The sequence below is a fragment of the Lissotriton helveticus genome, chromosome 7 (genome assembly GCF_964261635.1).
Source record: "Lissotriton helveticus chromosome 7, aLisHel1.1, whole genome shotgun sequence".
Taxonomy (NCBI): Eukaryota; Metazoa; Chordata; class Amphibia; order Caudata; family Salamandridae; genus Lissotriton; species Lissotriton helveticus.
Window position 1 is genome coordinate 429388720 of NC_136068.1, and position 23578 is coordinate 429412297.

General features: G+C 44.6%; 1 protein-coding gene across 1 annotated transcript in view; it reads right to left on the reverse strand.

Moving 5' to 3' along the window:
• The window catches only part of EIF2S2 (eukaryotic translation initiation factor 2 subunit beta), a 616197-nt gene that overhangs the window by 539416 nt on the left and 53203 nt on the right, over positions 1-23578 (reverse strand). Inside the window, exon 2 of the mRNA XM_078652324.1 lies at positions 9288-9468. Coding sequence (XP_078508450.1) covers positions 9288-9468 — 181 coding nt within the window. The remainder of the gene's footprint in view (positions 1-9287; positions 9469-23578) is intronic.

The window sequence follows — 23578 nt, forward strand, 5'->3', positions numbered from 1 at the left end:
TTTCAGGTTCTTCTCGACTCCGATCCACCCTTGGATCCACCCGGACACTTTTCTCCTGCAGCATCTTTTCTCCAAGTCTCCATAGAACTCCACGACGAAACCCCAACACTTTGGGACCTATGCACCCGCGTCCTGTGGGTGAGGTAACTTGGGTACTTCGGTACTCCTGTGTAGATTGACTCTCCTAGTGTTCTAGTTTTAAGTGGTTTAGTTCTAGTCCAGTCGGAAGACTCCTAACTCTTTAACTTTACGCACCCATTGACTTCTATGTGTGCACGCGTGTGTGTTTAGATACTGCACACGCATCCGGTGGGCCTCCTGCCTCCTAACAACTGTTAGTCCAGTGTAGGCCCAGCGATTCCCTAGGCCTTACCATTGTTCGTGACGTGGTTCTTATACCACTATTTTAGTATATGGTTTAACGGGCCACCAGGGCCTATCCATATTGTGCAACTTATTGTATGAGATATTAAGTTATTGGTCATACGCTTGTGCTTCTGTCCTCAAAGAGTACAGAGGGTTGTTTTAGAAAGAAATACATATATATTTTGAATATATAACCTGTGTGGTGTCCTTTCATTTGGTATTAAAGGGATTGCATATGGTAAAACAGCTGGCTTCACATGCCCTCTTGAGTTTAGCCTAAGACTGCTTTTGTCCATGCTACCACTAGGATAGCTTGTCTATAAGGCTGACGTTACAACCATCACCATAAGGTTGTTTGGACTGGTGCAAGGTGCTCACTAGAATAGTGATCATCATATACCAGGCCAACTTCTCACACACCCGGTCACTGGCTAGTGAGCCAGACTCTGTCCCCTCTGCTTTCAGGTCTTCTTCATCCTCGATCCATCCTTGGATCCACCCGGACATCTTCCTCCTGGTCGCCTGCAGCATCTTTCTTCACAGGCTCCATAGACTTAAACGGCGAAACCCGACACATCTTCACACCTATGCACCCGCTTCCTGTGGGTGAGGTAACGCGAGTACTTCGGTGCTCCCAAGGGTATTGACTATCCAAGTGTCTAGGTTTTTAATCGTTTCCTTCTAGCTAGACCGGAAGTGTCCTAAATCCTTTTTCTAAACTCTAAGTTCCCATTGACTTAACATTGACTCTCGCGTGTGTGTAAAGACACTGCATGCGCCGCCTGTGGGCCTCCTACTCCTAACCTAAGGGTCAGATAGTGTAGCCCCAGCGATTCTCTAGGCCCTAGGCCTTTTCTTGTGACGTGGTACTTATACCACTTTTAGTATATGGTTTGCTTCGCCCCTAGGGCCTAACTATGTTGTGCAACTTAACGTATTCTAACTAAGTGTCTTGGTATGTGCTTTGGCCTCTAACCTCAAAGAGTTCAGAGGATTGTGTTAGTAAATAAATACATATATATGTTATATATATCCTGTGTGGTGTCCTTTCATTTGATATTCAAGGGGTTACATATGGTAAAACAGCTGGCTTTACACGCCCTCAAGAGTCTTTTAGCCTAAGACTGTTCTGTCCACGCTACCACTAGGATAGCTGGTCTTAAAGGTTGACTTACAACCATCACCATAAGGGTTGTTTGGACTGGTGCAAGGTGCTCACTAGAATAGTGATCATCATATACCAGGCCAACTTCTCACTGGCCCAGCGAAAACTAACCATAACTGGTAACTCCGTCTGTTTTCTTTAGTTCAAAATGTTAATGATGTCTCTGAAAGTCCCTTAATTACAATGTTACTTTACTCTTTGTTTTTTCACTGAAAATACATATGTATAGCTACACACCACACTCATGCATGCAGGGGCTCAGACGGTGCAATCCTAAAAAACACATGACAAAGGATAACAATCTATTGGGGTACGTGTTGGCACTTGAACATAAGGAGACTAAAGGATACTAGAAAGCCCCAATGTGATACTGTGCACTTAAAAAGAGACCACTCCGGTTGCACTGCTGCTGGAGACTCATCTAGATCCTGGAATGGAGGTAACTGCCTGTGGATGGTATGGGTGTTACATGGCTTCTTTTCCTTATATAGCACATACACAAGGATAGGGGTTATGATGATACATGGGGTGCTCCCCTACAATTAGAGAGTAGGGCAGGTCTGTCATTGTATGTGAGAAGTTGGCCTGATGTGCAGTGCTCACTATTCTAGTGATCACTATATATCAGTCCAAACAACCCTTATTGATGATTGGTTGTAAGTCAACCTTATAGACCAGCTATCCTAGTAGCATGGATACGAGCAGTCTAAGGCTAAGACTCTAGAGGGCGTGTTAAGCCAGCTGTTTTACCATCACATTACCCCTTGAACACCCAGTGAAAGGACACCACACAAGTGTTATGAAAATAAACAGTGTATTTATTAGAGTCACAACAACCCTGTACTCTTTATGAGGACAGGGTGCTAGGCACACAACAAAACTCTTACGAAAATACTTAAGTTAGCACGTTATACACAAATGCCCGAGGGGCACGAAAAACCATATACTTTAAAAGTGGAATGCGAATTACTAGCAGGTAAGTAACAGTTCTAATAGGCTTTGGAATCGCTAGGACTGGACTAGGGAATCGTTAGATTTCTACTAGGATACCCAGGGGACTCGGGTGCAGAGTGTGCACTCTCACGCGGGATGCGGGACAAAGTCTATGGAGGCTAGTAAAGGCAAAGTTAGTGTTCACGGGCGAACCCGACCTGGTAGGAAGAAAACGACAGTGGATCCTGACCCTAGGATAGTGAGGCTATGCTGGGACACCGAAGTGCCGAAGTTACCTAGCCCAGGGGCTGCAGCTGCATAGGTCTGAAAAGACGTCGGGGATCTCGTTGCCGGACCAGGAGCCTGGAAGGAAGAAGTTGCTGGCAGGCGACCAGTGAAGAAAAGTTCGATGGATCCAAGCCTGGATCAAGGAAGAAGAAAACCTGAAAGCAGAGGGGACCAAGTTCTTGAATCACTAGCCAGTGATTAAGTGGGCACCAGGATGGCACCGGGCGAAGTCACCGCAGTCAGGTGAGTGGGCGCTGCTGGGCTCTGCAGTCTCTCGGACCAGGAGGCGTTGTCGGCGACCAGGATGGAGGTGCGAGCTGTCCCACGAAGGTTCTTGCTGTCGACGTCGCTGGACCCAGGATTGGGCAACAAGTCTTGGCAAATGCAAGGCCCACGCGGTGGACCTAAAATGGCGTCTTGAGTGGACCAGGAGGGTCCAGGGTACTTCTCCGATGGAGGGAAGCAAGGGCCAGTCTGGAGCAACCAGACCAGCAGCAGAAATGTCGTCGGGCGTCGTCAGGAAGGCCACAAGCCAGCGGGCTAGTAGCCAAACAACGCGGTGAGCAGCAAAAAGCAGAAGGGCCCCACGCAGATCGTGGAGATGCTGGGGGGCTGCTCTTCGGTGCTGGAGCTGCTCAGGGTGGGGGCTTCTCGGACCCCAAAGCACTCACCAGGAATTCACTCGGCGGGCTTGTTGTTCAGAAGTCGTGCAGTCTTGAAGATGGCCGGTCCCTCGAGGTCTCGTCACACCCACGAATCTCAGCGTGACTGATGATGCAGGTAGAGGTCAGAGGTGCCAGTTCTCGTCGAGCTGGACAGTCGGATTCCGGAGGAAGGACTTGCAGCAGACCGCAGTGTTCTGTAGATGGTGCCTGCGGATGCAGGGTGACTACTCCTTAGTCACAAGGGAGAAATCTTAGGAAGAAGTCTTGAGTTCCTTTCGTGGAAAGTAGTTTCAGGATTCAAAGATGATCTGATTTGGAAGGGGGCCAGTCTCTACCTTTATCCTGTAAAAAGGGGCTGGCACGCGACTAAGTCCTGCCCTATGGGTGGGACTAGGAGGGGGGTGGTTACACCCACTTCCTTGGCGGGCTTTTCCCCAGCACAGGGTCTGGAGTGACCCTGGAACTGGTTCCAGCCAGCCTATGCACAGTGAGCACCGGGGTGCCACGTGCAGTCACCTTCCTCTAAAGCCCTGCCTACCTACAATACACAAAACCCTGTCTGGGACGGTGCTGGCACCGCCCCTGGCAGGAAACCCTTTGTCCTTATCTCCTGCTCTGGGAGGACTCCCAGCAGCAGGAGGGCAGACTTGTGTCTCGGTGGCAGCATCCATTTTGTGGATGCTAAGGCTCTGTCTGACTTTAACCGGGGTTAGGGGTTACATACATGTCGTGTCCCTCTAGAAGGGTGGAATGCTAACCCCGTCGCCAGAATTGGCGAGGGGTTAGTATTCCAATTCGTATGACACCTTACTCGACATGTTTTGATAAAGCGATACCAGAGTTGGCACATAACCGCGAGGATTATAATGCACTTAAGAGTATATGGTATGCGATATCATAGAAACGGCTAAGGGATGGATCCCGAAAGCCGCAGACAGGCTCAGCTCATGCCAGAGCACCATCTCACACGATTCCAAGCACTCTGCCTTCAGGATTGTTAAGGCCTGCCATAGGAGTGACTGATAGGAGATCTATGTGTCCATTTTAGGGTTAGATATAGGTATACTATATCTACAGCAAAGGGTGAGTACACCACCTTGCCCCAGCTGTCGTGCAGCCAGTTGTGTCAGTTTTAGTCAATCCAGGGGTGGCACAATACATGCTTCAGCCCCTGGGAGACTTCTGGGTGCACCTCAGCCCTGGGTACAGGGACTTGGAGGGCCCAGTGCCAATTCAGTACCTAAGTACAATTTGGATAGAGAGAACAGCTAGGCTGTGGGTCTGATTAGCAGGCCCACAGCCAGGGAAAGTCGTAAACCAGTGCATCAAAAAGCAAAAATCTGGGTGATCATAGGATTGCAGACCCTACTCTCCTACATTGTACAAAAGTAGAATGGGAAATAGCCATTTCACATTAGTAAACACATACAACTCAATATCAATGACCATAGCTTCTCATACATTCTTATTCCCTATTTATATAGAGGATATAGCCACAGTAAAGCAAGATTGGACACACTGCGACGGGAAATTCAAAGCTGTAATTGGCACTTTGCACGGCAACTCCAACTCTGGGTCCCAGTCACTTGCAAGACTTCATTCATACTTATTCAGCAACAAAGGTTGACAGGTAGCTGGCAGCAGTGAACCCCATCTGCCAAGAAGTAAATCTAATATTCCATTATGCATGATGCAGCTTCTTGGATTAACTGGCTCCTTGGGTGGGATGCATGCTCATGAGTTGAGGACTTGTACTTTCTGCCACCTACAATATTTGATCACTCACTTGTGATACTGTCGGTTCTGATACCTTCAAATAGGCAGTAGTGTTTTTGCACACTTCCTCAGAGGCACTGCAAGATGCAGTTTACAGTTCAAATAAAACAGAAAATGGTTGAATATATTGTTTTAATACTCATTCCAAGCCCAGCAAAGGCATGGTGTGGAAAACTTTCAAAGATTTTATATTATGACGGTCTGCAAATCCAAGCAATTTGGTATTCTTCCGTCCATATTCATCATGCTGTGGAGCCTCAAGATTAAGATCTGTGGTTTTAGTTTCAGATCACACTGAAAATGAGAAGATCATACAGAAACTGCACAAATTGCATTCGGGAAGGCCTTGGAGTGGGAACACAGGAAAGATGAATTCTTAGGTAAATATGCAGTGGTCACACAGTATAGAGATGGGGAGTGTTCAGGCAGGACGCTAGCACGGCTGATGCTAAAAGAACACCCTGAGAAGGTCCTTAGATTTGAAGTCGACATGGGTGATTGCCCTAGATCCCGGATTGGAAAAAAATGGGCTGAGGTCGGGGTCCTAGGTCCACAATAAAACACTGGCTTACGGATATTATCAATTTCAATTACAAGCAATATATACACATCACTTTTGCCAAGCATTTTCCACTCTAACGATATGAGAGCATCTTAGGCATAATCAACTACAAGGATGCTTAAATAAGGACACCACAAAAACGTAGGCGATAAGACATCTTTTGAGTTGAGTGTAATTCAAACCCTGGAAAAAGATAGTCATGTGGACAGTGTGAAGTCGCCAGTTTGAGGGAGTGGTAATAATGAAGGCGCTGTGGGCCCCTTAAGTCCACGAGATATGATGGCTGAGACTGCAAAGCTAGCCCTCAAGGTATTAACACCACCTCATGCTTGTGCCGACGGAGGACAACTGGAAGTAATACGCAAATAACTATAACCCGTACACTAATACTGAATGTGCTACTTATGCAGTATGTAGTGGGTACACTGGTCCTGTTTTTAGGTCTCGCAACCTATCAATGCGCATGCATCGGAGCGAGAATTCAAGTGCTCAAAATACTCGTGAAACCAAGGGTTTTTTCGAGCGGTTTTCTTCGAGTTCACGTGGCCACAGGCACGCGCTTTTGGGCCATAAACTTTCACGGCCATCTGTTCCCCAGCTCCAGCACCTCCCCTCTCTCTCCCCGCACACAGCCTTACTTGCATTTCTCCTCCCCCCTCCCCGCCAGCTTCCCCCAGGCCGTGTTCCCTCCCACCTTTCCTCCTCTCTGTCCCTTCTTTCATTCACAACTTGTGTGTATTGTAGTGACTGGTGTCTGGCGTAGGCAGAGCAGATCTTTATTCATTCTTTATTTTCCCTAGGTGTAAAAATCTCGTGCCTTGCCGAAAGGCTTAAAGGATCTTTTCTAACACTTTAATCAGTGGCTGCAGGCCTGCGTGTCTCTGCGCCACTTTACTTGCTGTAGAGGTCTTTATACAATGATACCTCCTCGTCACTTCACAGCACCACCCTGAAGTCCCTTCACAGCACCACCCCGAGGTCCCTTCACAGCACCACCCTGAGGCCAAGGGACCGAGGTGAGTCACAATTAAAATCATTCCACAGAAAAAGCACCGGAAAAACACCGTAGATTTACTTTAAAGATGCATGCAGGTACATCAAGCCCCTTCACAACTCACACGAATTCACAAACTCACAGGCGACCTGGGCTCATACCACATGATGGTGTGAAATGGACCTCATATTTGCTTGTACACTTGCGCCCCCCACCCTTGGGCCCCGGTGCCATTGCACCGGTGTCACTCTTGAAAGTAAAGCCCTACAACCTAGCTTTGGCGCACTATCCGTTGCTGAGGCGCGCCCTACCCTGGCCTAGCCCTCTCTGAGACTTTAATGACGCAGGCCGTGACGGATGGGGCTGGGGGTGTCAGGGGCGCCCTTTGTTCAGCGGGGACACCTGCAGAGGAAGACTAAACCCGCCAAGGCTATCATTACTGCGGGATGATTCCTTTTACCTCTGCCTTTGATATCCGAGAGCAGCAATTAATCTTCAAGTAAACCCAACCCTGCTATCTGAGAGCTGAACAACCCGAAGCACAACTCTTCCCAATTGCCCCTTACCCCCAAAGCACAATGAGGGGGTGGCCGGACACGGCACAATCAAAACAAAAGAAAAAAACTCAGATGTTTTTATTTTTTATTACATTTCCTCATCACACTCTGGCTTGGAAAAATCTACGTGCCCAGCCTATAATAATTTGAAATGTCACAGAATTAGGCTCCTTGTAACCTAGTGAGCCGGTACCAAACCCATAAATCATTAGCCACATCGGATTCACAATGCCCCGAATCACTAGCCCCGTTCTAGGTACTGTGTGTGTTTTACTAGCCCGATTGCAAGTATCGTGCCTTTATCATTAGCCCCACTGCAAAACCTGGCATGAATGAGGTCTCATGACACTATGTTACTCCCAGCTCTTTTATTACCCCATATCTAGCATGGGCGGGCTCCAGATGAGAGCTCCCCTCTCATCATGCTTCTCTCATGAGGTCGGCCAGGAGGCTGTACAGTTCTCCATTGCCCTAAGGGAGTACCCACGAGCCAAACAGAGGTGGCCAATTGTTTTGCATTTAAAGGAAACGCCATCACAGCAGTTCCTGAAAATGCTTCGAAAGTTTGACAGACTGCTCCATCAATATGATGGCGCTATTTACTGCAACCTTTGAAGTTTTATTTTTCAACAATAAAAAATAAGAAGCAGGCTTTTCTTTTTCAACACAAAAAAAAAAAAAAGAAATCCCCTTGCCATGAGAGTTCTCTCATGGCGTGGTGGTCACTGAACAGCTGCACTGTCCCTCACCGCCAGTTGTATCGGACGTTGAGAGACAGGGAAAATGAGCCATTTGTTCGCCCACTCTATAAACAAACATTGGCATAGCCAATAGGTCTCGCCTTTGGGACCTTATAAGTGTTTAGCCATGCAACAGGTGATGTTGTTTCATCAAGGATATTGTACTGCATAACTAAATACTTATAAGGTTCCAAAGGCGAGACCTATTGGCTATGCCAGTGCTTGTTTTATATGGTACTTGCTTGCAAACAATATGTTGTATGGTACTTCACTTACCACGCAATAATGATGATGGCTTAAAGTAGAGGAAGGCTTATGCAGTTTTACGGTCAGATTGCAAAATTTTAAAAACAAAACAAGCATTAGGAAAGCACAATGTCAGTAGGTCTGCCTTTCATGTCAGAACACATGAAAAGACAGGCATGCATAAACGATGCTCGCACTCAATAGAAATTTAATGCAGATCTGCTGGGTTTGATAATCAATCCTACTTTTAATAGAAGACTGGCAAATAAACCGTGAAGCTTCATTTCCATACTTCCTGAGAGTGTATGGGTGAGTGTGCAAGGGAATGTTGGTATACAGAGTAACTGATGCTTTGGTGGATAATATCTGTACACTCTGCTCTTTCCAAACTCAACCTGACATTACTGGGGCATACAAAAAAAAATGCCTACACTGTCCGTACAGTAAAAAATATATATTTAAAAGTTAACCACGGAAACAAAGTTATCCAGGGTAGAAGATCGAACATTTTGATTGTAGCTCGACTGAAAGTGTCTGAGCTCCAAAATATTGCTATGAGTGAGGCATCAAGAAAGACTGGCAAGCGGCAGGAACTATAAGTGAAGCAATGGGAAAATAGCACTGGCAAGAGGGAACAGTACGAGTTGGAGGAAGTGAAGCACAGGAAAAGTAAAGGGTGAGATGTACAGCTCCAGTGACGGCAAACTGGAGGGAGGAATGCAGTTTGTGATGCTGGACGGACACTTAAGGAAAAGCTGGCATACTGGTGAGAGACTAAGGGAGATACCAATTAAATGGCACATCATTACTAGGTTAACAGCAAGTATAGCACAGCTACATTGTCAAGCTAGACATAAGGACAATATCACAAAAGAGCTGTACTCAATAGTTCAACTAGGAGGATGGAAATATTGTTAGGAGGATGGAAATATTGTGATTAGCTGGGGTAGTTTCACTTGGACCCGGATACTATTGCCACAGTGACAGTAACACACCTTTCCTTCGGAATTCCTCCTCGTCTGCATCAACCTCTTTGTCCTCTGCAGGCTCTGGCTCAATCTCTTTCATTTCAGTGACCTGCATCTCTTCGGGTTGCGGTTCTCCTCCTTCTTCATCCAGCATAAAAGGCTTCTTCTTTTTCTTCTTTTTTTTGCTCATTGTGGGATCGAAAATCATCTGTTGAAATTACAAAGTACATATGGGGATTTTCTCATTGATATGGTTGCATTTATTAAATAACAAGTACCATTTGACTTTTGAAGGGACCATTTTCAATTTTAAAAAGTATTCAAGAAAGCAATATGTGGTTAATACAACCCTAATGATTTTAGTTCAGATAATGTAGTAATCAATATTCCTCCTAAACCAGCCTATTGAAATGGTCAGGAAGATAATTACAACTATGCATAAAAGACTAATGGTCTGCTTTAGGTATCAGCGGACGGGTTACTCTGTCACAATGGCGATGGATAACCTGTGCATAGAACTATAAATCTCATAGGATTTATATTTTGGCAGATGGGATATCCGTCACCACCCACCACCGATATCTAAATCAAGCTCCAAGTTCTTCAGCTCTCCTAATGTAACCAGAACTTATTTTACATTGAGTTGATAGCTTTCATTTTTAGATGGAAAATTCTGACCATGTAATTCGTTACTAATTTCTGCACCCTCTCATCTCACAGAATTTCTTTATGTTCTTAACTATTTTCAAAATATGAAAAATGTACGGCAACCTTAAGGCCTTTTATCCAGTCTTTCAAACATTATTTGCATTCTTGAACCTATCCAGAACTCAAAATATTGACTTCACACTTGACATCATTGCCATCTTAGTTGCCATTTCACTGAACAATTCAGTTGGATTTTTCACAAAGGTCTATTTTTATTCTTAATTCTCCAGTGATGCAATACATTTTGCACTGTATACGGAACCCTCTACCATAAATTATGCTCATCCTTCTGTATGCTTCAAGATAATTAGGCCTCCACTTTACTCTTCCTGAGAGTTGTCTGACTGGCATGGCAAAGTAACAAGGCCCATTTTAAATAATGCCAACAATGTCTCCAGTTGATCACATGCCCTCTAGAGACTCAATCTAGTCCACAAAAATAGTTCTACATAAGTCAATTTCAACAAGAGGCTCATCTTATTGAACAAAAATATTTGACTGCCATCAGGCCACCCAAGAACGGAAATTATGTTTTGCTCACAAGAAACTCGCTTACTTCTAACTTCCAAAAGTAAGGTATAAAACAGGACAACTTCAAAATAATATCCGGGGCTATGTATCAGTACCTTTTTAGGTCTCAGCTCTAAGACGGCGCTCATGCGCAGTCTTGAACCAAGACATGGAGTATCTACATTGTGTGTTTCTGCCCACCCATATTCTTGCCAATGGCTGTACCCATAGTCCTTTCATTTTGCGGGCTTCCCATTTGCCAAGGGCATGTCTGGGTCATGCCTCTTCCTCTTTAAAGCCTGCCCGAGCAACGGCTCCAACCACTGTTGAAAATACGCAGTGGTTATTGTAGTCATTGTTTCGGGACTACTTTTTAACTTACATTAGTCAGGTGTACTGAAGACGGTGCCTCTCCCATATGGTAGCAAAATAAACGCCCCTTGCTCGTCTACGTAACATTTTTTATTTACGTGTCATCTTGCAGCTTAAGGCCAGTCTGGTCACCACCGGGTACAGTCAGTGTACAGCAGCACAGGCAGCTTGCTGCCAATAGTGGCCAGCTGAGAGTGACTGAACCGACCGTGGCGCCTCTGGTCAGAGTGGTTTCAGGCTCAATAGCCCACCACCAGAGCAGTACACCATAGTCCAGTCTGTGCAGACCGGCTGAGTCGCCATGAATGCTGCCGGCATGGTGTTTTGCGGGCCCACAGAAGAATCGAAGTGGTATTCCTGATTGCAGACACAAGCGGCTGGTAACCAAATTGCTGCGCTCGCTTGCCTTGCAGTAAAGACTCAGGGCTAGATGTAGGTAAACTACATTTACCGATTCTAAAACACAGAATGTTACAGATTCTGTATTTTAGAATCGGTAAATGCTATGTAGGTAATTACTCAGTAAGTATTACCGAATCGGTGCGATTATGTATTTACCGAACCGGTGCGATTATGTATTTAGAGACACTCTAAACCTACCTGCTTGACGCTGCAAATGCCGCCACAGCCAGGAGCATTCCTTTGGGGTCGCGAGGGCACCCGGACTCAAACCGCCACCGCCGAGAGTCATTTGCAAGCAGTCCACACGCGCCGCCGCTCCAGGACTTCAACTCCCGGCAGCCTACGCGGCGGCGCGCTTTCTAACGACGCGAGGGCGCCAGGAGGCGCACAAAAGCGCCGCTGACACCGGCAGAGCGGGGGAGACACTCTAAACCTACCTGCTTGACGCTGCAAACGCCGCCACAGCCAGGAGCATTCCTTTGGGGTCGCGAGGGCACCTGGACTCAAACCGCCACTGCAGAGAGTCATTTGCAAGCAGTCCACACGCGCCGCCGCTCCGGGACTTCAACTCCCGGCAGCCTACGCGGCGGCGCGCTTTCTAACGACGCGAGGGCGCCAGGAGGCACACAAAAGCGCCGCTGACACCCGCTTCGCGGGACGCGAGCGGGACGCCAGGACGAAGCCCGGGCAAAGGGCGGGCCGTCTGAGGCCGTCCGAGGTCGGCCAAGGTCGGGTTGGGCCAGGGACTCTGAACCCCTTCTGATAGGCCTGCTGAGGATTGCTGCAATCCGGAATCATTGGCTCACAGGTACATTTATTACCCCTCATTTTGATTTGAGCTTTGACTCAGCACTACGTCAGTATATTATTGCATACATGCCTGGTAGGAAGTTAACCCGTTACAAACACCATGGAGAACTACCTAGTCCAAAAAGTGACTAGGATAAATAGCGACAGAAGGTCTTCATTGGGCTTAGATTCATCCACGCAATCGCCACTATTAGATAAAGAGACCGAGGATTCCTTCGATCTGCTAAATAGTAGTCTCTCTGGGGAGGCGCATGCTTCTGCTCAGGACTCTGTTACTATCCAGCCCAGTGGTATAGTAGCCAGTACTGCAGATAATAATGAACATGAAGTAGTGACTGTGACCGCTTCATCCAGCAAGTCCATCATTGTAAAACCTGTTCCTATTCCAGCACCGAGGGTTACAGGGGGCAAGAGGAAAGTTATACAAAAACGGGGGGGGACTAAGGTCAGCCAAAAATAAAATAGCTTCGCCACCAAGGAAAAATTCTGATGAGGAGGCGGACGACTCGTCTGATGAAACTTATGTGACCTTCTCTAATGCTCAATTTCAGAAATTCTGCAGTTTGATGGACACAAAAATCAAAGGGATAGTTAAACCTTTGATAAGTAAAATTGATAAACTATCCGCTGAGGTATCTAAACTGGAAGGTTTACTTGGAAAAACCCTGGGAGAGGTGGGAAAACTCCCTGAAGTCATTACCTCTAGTGTTCAACCCTTGGCGAGCGAAATTCAATCGATTAAAAGTAACGGACCGACTTCTACTGTTGTCCCAAACCTCCCAACGGCCCCATTGATAAATCTAACGGATGATACCCTTGGTGCTGTACCCTCTGTCCCTCTTCTTGGTGAACCTAATACTGCGCAAGGGTCATTTGAGCTGGTGGTGGAAGCCTCACCATTAGTTCTTGTACTGGCTAATGTGCCTCCTTTAGTTTCTGGGGAAGTTGAATCAACATCATCACTCCTTAATAAATCCTTATCTTGGCTATCTGACAACATGTCCATATCACCGTGGGGCAAACAGCAACTAGCTGAGGAATTGGTAAACGCAAGAAGAGTTGAGTGGATCGGTAATAAGGAAAAAAAGTTCAAGGGAGACTGTGTAGTCCTCAATCTCTCTGACCCTGAGGTTCTACCGAACATCTTGCCTCATATTTTTCCGCCGCAGAGACGATCTACTTCTATTGTACCATTGACTCTTGACTTTTTCTATCCTCGAAAGGGCAGAGGCCCCAATCCAAGCACTCTAAGAACAAAATGGAATGTTATACCCAAAAGGGGCAGTAAGAATTTTGGCTCCGTTGAGTGGGGTCTAGGTCTGGAAAACAGATTTTCTGCCCTTTCCAATTTAGATGCTTGTGATTGACAAACAATTAGTCATTTGCCCCTGCTAGAAATTTGTCCAGATGCTTGTATAATTGAGGGGCATAGTCGAGTTACTGGTGCGCTAAATAATCTATGTAACCCTGATGTCGCTGTGGGACTACTTCCTGAAAATAGTAATGTTAATGTTACAGTTGATGCAGAGTTGCTTGGGTCTGATCACAGTCCTGTAATAAGTATGGTACGAGCCTTTGAAAATTTACTATCTTGGAACATAGCTGGGCTTAGTTCGAAAATGGACTGTGGAGAATGGCTTGGGTTTGTCAGTAAGTACGATGTTTGTATTTTTCAAGAAACATGGGCCTGTGATCCTGTCTTTGCTTTGGGGTACTTGAACTTCTACGTACCAGCTTCCAAAGGCCCCAAAGGGAGACCGATGGGGGGTCTCACGATATGGGTCCGCCAGACCCTGAGGATTGTAGTAAAAAATCTGGAGCTTAACCTTAAAGATATACAGCTTATTAGATTCACGAGGGACTCATCCACTTCCATTGACATTTATAATGTATATGCTAGAGGAGGAAGTGGAGGTAAATCTGTAGTCCTATCGTCTCTGTATAGTCTCCTAGACACTCACTCCTCTGGTAATAATATTATACTGGCAGGTGACCTAAATCGCACCTTTGAACCCCTTGATACAGGTGAGGCTTCTTTAGGTGCGGAGGAAGATAAGATCTGGGATATCCCCGCACTTGATTTAATCCCAATAACTCGTTGGACTGAGGATGTTCTAGGTTTAAATGCTATGTGCCTTGAACACGGGTTAAGGGCTTTGAATGGTCGTACTAAGTCAGACAGAGTGCCAGCCATGACTTTTAATAATGGCAGATCCGAGAGCCGCATTGACTATGTCATATGTAGTATGTCCTTATGGTCATCTATTATTGATATGGAGGTCAAGGAAAGGCCAGAGAGTGACCATAACCCCCTATGCGTTCGCCATAAACTGTGTCTGTTTGATGCTATTGCACCTAGTATTTTTGCTGATCCTTTACCCCCATTGATTGTGCCAACTAATGATTTACGCAGGCTAAGGTGGACTACTGTTAAAACAGATCAGCTGGTTCTAGAAAAAATAAGTATGGCAACTGATAAGGCCATCATGGCCCTTGAGGGTGAGGCTGCGCTCCCCCTTAGTAAAAACAATGTTATCAAGGTCCATGAAGCTCTTTTTAATGAAATCAAATGCCATTTTCTGAAACCGGTAAATAAAAGGCGGATCTGCACCTATAGAGCAGCAAGATGGTACAATCATGAATGTAGGGTGGCAAGAACATTTTTGGGTGATGCAATCAAAAACAAAAACCTAGAGGTTATTAGATTAGCCAGGAAGCAATACAAACAGTGCATAGCAAAAGCGAAAAAAGATTGGGACGAGGAACATTGGAATAACTTAAAAAGTGCAAGTGACCGGAAGGATTCTAGGTTATTTTGGCATTTAGTCAAGTGGGGACATGACAGGTTAGAAGAGGCTAGTTCTAATAATGTCCCTCAGGATGCTTGGGTCAAGTTCTTTTGTGATCAGTATGCTTCCAGAGACCAGGCGGTAGATAGAAGATGTATGCCTTCATTACCAGCAGAGGAGGACATCTTCACTCAGAGTGAAATAGTCACTGCTCTTAATACTGTTCGAAGTGGGCGGGCTCCTGGAATTGACGGGGTTCCGGCAGATGTTTTTTTAAATGACACTGAAAAATGGTGCAAATACATTTATCTGTTAATAAATCTTATCAGCAGAGGTGCAGACATCCCAGCAACCTGGCGGGGTGCTGTAATTATCCCTATATATAAGAAGGGAGATCGAGCCCAGCCTGGTAACTATCGCCCCATCAGTTTAATTGATACTATCCAGAAGGTAGTGGGGCGAGTAATTGTCAATAGGTTGCTAGATTGGATTGATGATAACAACATCTTATCCCCCTTCCAGGCTGGATTTCGCAGGGCAACTAGCACTGTGGATCAAGTCTTCCGTTTCCAACTGATACAGTGGAAGACCGTGGTGCTAGGCGGAGGTAGCCTGTATGCAGCATTTGTTGACCTGCGGGCTGCCTTCGACCTGGTACCTAGGGCTAAACTGTGGGAAGTGCTAGAGACACTAGGTGTCCCTGGGGACCTGTTGACTTTAATTATGCGTTTGCATGAGGGCACCTATGCCAAGATACGCTGGGGAGGGTATGGGAATGACACTGCCGAATTTCCCGTAGAGCGCGGGGTTCGTCAGGGTTGTTCAATGGCCCCTACACTGTTTACCCTTTTTATCAATGGTGTAGTTGCCCGCATGCAAACTCGGGCTGTGGATGCCCCTTCCTTGGCAGGTGAGAAAGTCCCAATTTTAATGTTCGCCGATGATACTTTAATTTTATCAAAAACACCAAGTGGTCTGCAAAAGGCATTGGCAATATTTGATGAGTTTTGTGTTGATCACGGTCTGGAAGTGAATGCGTCCAAGACAAAACTCATGGCTTTTAATCCACATAGAAATTTTAAATCAAATATTTCCATGAGTGGTCGCATTCTGGAACTTGTAAAATCTTTCACCTATTTGGGGATTCTTATCTCCAATGATAATAAGTGGCAACAACATCTAAATATTGCTATACTGAGGCATAAGCAGCTAGCTGGCACTATTATCAAGGAGCATAGGAAATCACTGACAAAACCCATTAAACCTCCCTTGATAATATACGAGGCAAAAGCAATTGGGTCTGCCTTATATGGTGCGGAGCTTTGGGGGAATGAAAATCTCCAAGAGCTCCAAATATCAGAAAATAAATTTCTTAGGCTGTTAACAGGTACCCCACAGAGCAGTCCGCTATTGCCCCTGCGTTATGAGTTAGGAAGGAGAGAAATTTCGGAAAAGGCCAAATTACGTCCGATCCTATTCTGGCGTAGACTATGGACTACGCCAGAGCTCTCTCACTACGCGGATGGGTTCATTGATGTTATTAAATCTGACCATTATCACAAAATCAGATGGTTTAAAACATTGAAAATTGCACTGTTCAACTTAGGACTAAATGCTCTATGGACCGATCCTGCTGGGGCTTCATTCCCCACTAAGATCGCTTTAAAAAACATTTTTTGGGAATATGTTGCGAATAGGAGCATGCTTAGTACTAATAATGGGACCTTGACTACCAGTTTCCTAGAAATCAAGATGTATCCCAACTATGAAAAGTATTGGGATTACATCACGATCCCCATGGACAGAAAACTGTTATTTCAACTGAGGGCAGGCTCGCTCCCTCTTCGTAAACTAACATCTAAATGGAAATCAGGGGGCATAACCACTTGCCCAGTCTGTGGGGTAGGAAATGAAACTTTAGGTCACTTTTTGTTTTGTTGCCCAGTATACTCTGCTCCAAGGCGTGTCTGGTTGGCTCCTATGTGTAGGAACTTAGGCACAAAAAGTAGTATGGTGGCGTTGCGTATCGTAAAATCCACTACTGAAGATTGGATCAATATTGCCATTGCAAAATATTTGGGGTGGGCATGGGTCTTAAGGCAGAGACTGTTGGTAAATTAATCACCCTCTACCAAATTGCCTAGGGACTGCTAGACATATGTCTATTCTCTGTAATTGTTTAATAATAGTCCAGAGATTGCTAAACTACTGTTTACTCTCTGTAATTTTTTAGCTGATCAGAGACTGCTAGATCTTTGTCTATTTTTTGCTAATGATTATTAACGTATCATCGGTTAGAACTTTTAACGTTATGGATTTTAGAGGATTCTCACTTTGTCATTACGATTGTTATTCCTCTGGCTTTTTTGATGGTAATGATCTTTGCACCTGTATATATGATGTGTCAGTTTTATTAATTGTTCAATTTTTGTAGGTATTACGCTTTTTAAAATGTTTATATTGTGTATGTGCTTTGTCTAAATTGACTCTGTAAATTTAATTGTTTTTTACTATATGTTTGTATGTCATGCTTTTATGAGTAAAACTCGAATAAAGCACTTTGAACTTTTATTTACCGAATCGGTACATACAGATTCGGTAATTCCCATTCATTTCTATGGGCCTGTAGGAATGAATGGGAATTACCGATTCGGTAAAAGGGGGGAAACACTCAAGGGTGGCAGGGTGTCACTTTGACACCCTGTTGCACCCTTGAATTGTGCATGGGTGCACATGTGGCACACACATGCCCTAAGGCAGAGGTCTTCAATGTCTGGGGCGCGACCCGAAGGGGGCCCCAGAGTCCTGGGAAGGGGGTCGCGCATTCCAGGCTTAACTTCTGCCTGGAATGCAAAAGCTGCTCTTCCTGTTGGGCAGAGGTCAAACGTGATCCTTAAAATACTCCAGCTGAATTTAATGGAGTGTCATATGCTGTAAAACCAAGAGGCCCGGCAGACAGGTAAAACAATACTTCAAATCTGCCTTCATGCCAGGGTGCCTGCTTGCCTGAATGAAATTTAAATATGTGCAATTGTAAAGGATGTTTGGGAGTGGATCTGGCTTTAACCGCTGGAATCACTTCAAGCATTGTGATGGCAAAGATGTGTTTTTTGGTGTGGTGCTTAGCAACTGGGCTGTAAAGTGTGTGTTTTTAATGATGACTCTATATACACAGCGCTTAGTACCCCTGAGGAGGTGTTGAAGGGACAGTTATGTGAAAAAACAATGCATTACTTATGGTTCGATCTTACTCAAAGCTTCATTTTGGAAGCTCCATTTTATCCTAAAACTCTTAGGACGTTTTTTAGCAGTGTCTTATAATGTGTGCAATGCAAGTATAAAATAATGACTTACACATTCACTGTGCTTTCTGTCACAGGCTGTGACCTCATAGCACTAAAAATACACAAGTCACTATTTTCTACTGCATCAACCAAATTTAATTCTGTGGCTCTCTGGTTACACACAGACCTATGCAATGCATTAAATAATAGAGGTTTTATAATGTACTATATAGTATTAACTTTTTTTTATTTATTTTTCATTTAAGCTACCCATTCTTTTATATGTAGTTACCGAACAGTGAAAGACAAAAAACGAACAAAATATTTTGGGGCTGATTTATGCGAGACTTGCGCTGCAGTTTTTTTTAACCTTTGGCGGCACAAGCATCTCAATCAGATCTATGAGGTGAGGCAAAGTCACCCTCCGTGGCTTTGCATGGCCACATAAATATGGCGTAAGACAAAAAAGCGCAAGTCGCTGCGTTTCCTTACTCTATGTGAAGTAGGCGTCCCATAGGCGTTGCGGTGGGTGTTCCCACACAACGCCCATGGATTTTAATGCAGCCCCAGATTTACAAAGCCATGTTAACCTGGGGCAGTGCCTAAACCTTATGCCTCCCCACACCAGGCGTAAGGAGGAGAAAGGCGTTTCATTTCTCCTCGCTTTATTTCCTCTTTCCATGTGCACTGCGTTCTGCAGCGCACATTCAAACCCCTCTCAGGATTGTTTTTGTGCAGGAAGGTGCGCCTTCCTGCAAAAAAAACTTCCTGCCTATGTTGGCGCTAGGCAGCAATTTGTGTGCCAACATAGGGGGAAAAGGACAAGAATGAACCATATTTCATACATAAAGTGCATTCCTGCCCTTTCACATTGGCGGAGGGCAGCGCAGTAATAAGACTTGTGGTGCTGCCCTACGCCAGTGCCTCATAAATGAGGCCCTTTGTTTGTAGCCACATCTTGGAACACGCCCCCAGCCACTGACCTTTAGTTTGCTAAACTCAGTTTCGTTTATTTCCCCAATGTATAAATGATTTGCGGTGGGAATTGGGGGCGTTTATAGTTGTCGTTAGTTGGTGGTGAAGAGGCCCAAGTTCTAGAAGTCTATCAGGAAGGGGTCCTTACACCTAAAAGTTTTTGACAGGGGGGTCTCCGCATCAAAGTTTGAAGACCTCTGCCTAAGGGCATGTATGTCTGCCACGGTTATTAAATGCAAAAAATTGCTTTTTTTAGGGTTTTCGTAATTTACCACCAACTTGTAGTTGGTGGTGAATAACGAATCCTTACAGATGAAAAGCACTCACTTGAGTGCTTCCTACATTTCAGATTCGGTAATATACCAAATTCTTAAATACAGATTCGGTAAATTACCGAATCTGAAATGTAGCCACCTACATCCCAAATGCCTAATACCGGTCGGTAACGGCCGAAATTCGGTAATTTCGGCGGTTACCGACCGGTATTAGGGTTCCTACATCTGGCCCCAAGTATAGTGAGGAGGCATTCTCCGCTTTTGTTTAAGAACATTTTGCTTTATAATTAAATTGCGAGTATTGCATTCCCGGACATCTTTCCTCATTCACACTCCCGACAATAAGATTTATGATGAAAAGGCTTAGGCACCGCACGTGGACTGAAATGCCTTTGGTAAATATGTAGCAGTACTTTATAACTGTTAGGTTATAAAACTCCTTTATTAGCAAGTCAGGCTCCTTTTAATGTTCTCATGCTTCAACAGCCTGGCTGGCTCTGTCCCCTATATGTGCCTCAGTCAGCCCGACTAATCGGAGACTCTCCCGAGGTTTGCCCAATGCTGGTCAGTGCTGCTGCGGCGGCTGTCAAGTCCTCTAACCTCTGTTGACCCTCTGTATAATTATTAGGCAGCTGTAAAGAGATCCATGTTCAGGGGCCACACACCCTGTTCGCTTATGACTGGGCCACAAGGAGATCAACACAGTCTAGAATCATAATTAAAAATCACAATACTGGGAATGAATACTTCGAACTAAAGTGTGCCTTTCGAGGCGTATTTTCGCATTGCTGTAACAAGTTAGTTAATAAAACTGCAATTGGGTAATCGATTTACACACAAAGCAAAACAAGCTTCGATTTCAGTGTGGTTAAACGCAGCCTGATTAGACAGATAAACGAAAACATAAGCTACGGTACATCACTGGTTCGAGCGGAAATAAAAATGACAAATTAAATGGGAAGGATGCCGAACTCAGATTTCCAAGTTTTAGCTTTGTGAGTGTTTCTCACACTTGCTGTAGCCGAAAAATAAATGCTTGAAGAACAACTACATGATAGTTTAACGATAAAGGGAAAGCATCCCCAATCTACAGGCATCTCAAAGAAGATTCTATTGCAGATAGGTGAATTTCTTTTGACCCACTATGTGGAAAGAAGTGATGCACACCCGTTTACCATTAAGCCAGCTTAGTGAAGCGCTCACTTTATCAATAAATTATCATGATAGTGATGCGAACATAATCTTAAATCAAAAAGTTGGTTGTATTGCACACACGGGTGTATTGTACTGCACGTCATTACTCCGACATTGGCTCTTATTGCAAAAGGACAATTCTTGTGTTGCCTGGTAGTGTATCCAGAGCAACTAGTTATGCACGTATTAAGGACTTGTATGTGTAGTAGTGCAGATCTATACGGGAGGTTAGTTGGGACTATTTATATGCATTTGTGCAAATGAAATAATTATTAATCCCACGTGGGACAGACAGTGGCCTGCAGTCCAGACTGTAGATGCTCATCTCTCCATTGGATTGCCAGGGAGGAGCCAGCCAGGTGGCCCCATTAGAATAGACTGGCTAAGGCAGGAACTGTTTTAACCCCTTCGACGCTCATGACAAGCTCAGCTCGTCCTGAGGTACAGCTCTCGTACGCCGTCATGAACCGCGGGTTTTTGCGAACTTCAGCACACCGCGGAAATCTGCACCGCACGCATGGTGTTATTACCTTTTCTACCAACCATCCCGACAACACACACAGGTGTCTGACACAGCTTTGTTTTACAATACAATCAGGTTACAAGGGTACTAGGTCAGGGTCCTTCCATTCTGGTGCTTTGCAGCACTTTTAAGATCTTACGAGTTTTTTGTTGCTCAACTGGGTGTCATTTCTGATTTTTATGTTTTCCTCGTCTTCATTGCTTGATTCTGTTCGCGAGAAAGTGTCACTCAGTCGTCGAATGTCACTCAATTACACTGAAATTATGAACATGCCACACAATCTGAAACCTTGGCAGCTAGGTTACTGGCTGCCCTGCGAGGGCATATAAATATTTTTGTTGCCGGGTTTTTAGAAGAGGGATGCTGGAAATATTATTTTGAGAAGTCTATACTAATTAGATTCCACAGAGGCTAGTACAGATGACTGGCCGATGTGCCCTGTGACTGCCATTCGCATCAGTGATCTCTTCTTCTGGAGGTTACATCACGGTTTCAGGCTCACACCGTTATTAAACACTACTTCGCAGTACTGCATGGATTGGAAAGTTATTATTGTGACATGTATTCTCCCTGCAGCTCTAGGTTCAAATAGTCAACTGAATGTTATCCTTGACTTTGCATAATTAAACAAATACGAGGATAGAACATGTTTTTTGCTAAAATATTACGGAATTGTTAGTCCGTGTATCTTTCTAAATTCTTTGCCCATGTGCGGTCCTGCCTGTGCGTTTGTGTTTTTACGTTTATTTTTCTGTGTCACTTTTTAGGTCTAATTCTGCATATTGACTGCAAGTTTGCCTTCATTTGTGTCTAGCTGCATTTTTTATTTATTTTTTATTTTAAGAGTTTTGTATAGCGCTAGCTTGACCCGTAGGTATCAGAGCGCTTTACATACACACAGTAAACGGCAGAAGGACATTACAATTACATATTAGGCCGGCAGTAAGGAAGCAAAAAAAAGAATACAGCATGGGAAAATAAATATGCAGTGCGGAGGGGGAGAGAGCAATAAAAAGAAGTAGGTGAGAATTACATAGTCCGGTCACCCAATATCCTTGAATGTCCAGAGGGAGAGGAGACAACTCGGATATAGAAGTCTAGGTAAGTTGACGTTGGTCATGAAAGTATTTGTTTAGGAGATGGAGTTTCAGGTCCCTTTTGAAACAGGGGGAGGGGTTGCATCTGAGGACTCCAGGGAGGCGTTCCATATCCTAGGAGCGTTGCCAGAAAACGATCGGTATTGGGTGTTTTTTTTTCAGTTTCGGAGGAATAAGGAGTGAGTTTGAGCTTCTCAGCGTTCTGCATGTGCCTGCTCTTATCAGTTTGTTATTTAGGTAGTTGGGGGCTGGAGAGTGAAAGGTTTGGTGTGTGATGCAGGCCAGTTTACAGATACATCTCCCTTCCATGGGAAGCCAATTGAGGGAGTTGAGCTGGAGTGATGTGTTCAAATCTTTTAACTCCAGATACGAGTTGAGCGGACATGTTTAGCACTGCCCTTAGAGGGGCTAGGCGAGCTTTTGGAGTACCTGTAAGGATGGCGTTCCCTTGGTCTATTTTAGAGAGAACTAGGGATCGGACAACTATCTTGAGGTCATCGTGGGGAAGAAAAGGTTTCAATTTTTTGAGGTGTTTTAGAGAGAAAAGAGCACTTTTTGCAGAGTTTTTGAAGTGGGCCTCCATTGATAAGTTCTTGTCAAGGGTGATGCCTAGAGACTTAACTGAGTCAGATAGGGTAAGGGGGAAGTTTAACCGCATGCGCGCTAGCGGAATTCTGCTCGGGTGCTGAGATTTTTAAAAACGCATGTTTCATGACGAGCTGGGCTCGTCATGAGCGTGCGAGGAGGCTACCTCATGACGAGCCCAGCTCGTCATGAGCGTCGAAGGGGTTAAGGCAACCACATTCTTGAGAAATTGAAAGTGGCCTGGCCCCCTAGTTGCAGGCCAGGACTCTGACATGCATCAACGAAAAGTGGTACTCCTTTATAACATTTTAATCAGGTTATACATAGATTTCAAATAATCAAATTCATAGTACATTCAATATTTCATTTCATTTCACTTAGTTACAATAGTACAAGTATTTCTCATATGTGATCAAATACAATAGTACAAGTATTTTTCATATGTGATCAAATGAATTTCAAACAATGAACCAATGCATTTCGGAACCTATTGTTACTTCGTCAGGGGTTCTGTTGGAAAGAGAAAAGGAAAATAAAGGAAACGTATTAAAAACGATGCCAAATTCTGTTTATAATTTTCTTTAGATTACTGAGTGTGTAGACACTCTTTTTGGAGAGCTATTTTAGTTCACTAATCACTTATTATGTTGTGAAGCAATTTCTGGTATGAAATTCAGGTTTAGTATGCTGAATTGAAGCACTTGTTTAAAAATTCTTTTGATTAACCTAATTATTATTCTGGGAATTTTGAGAAATAAAAATCTTACCAAAATGAAGGGTATTGGTATGGAACG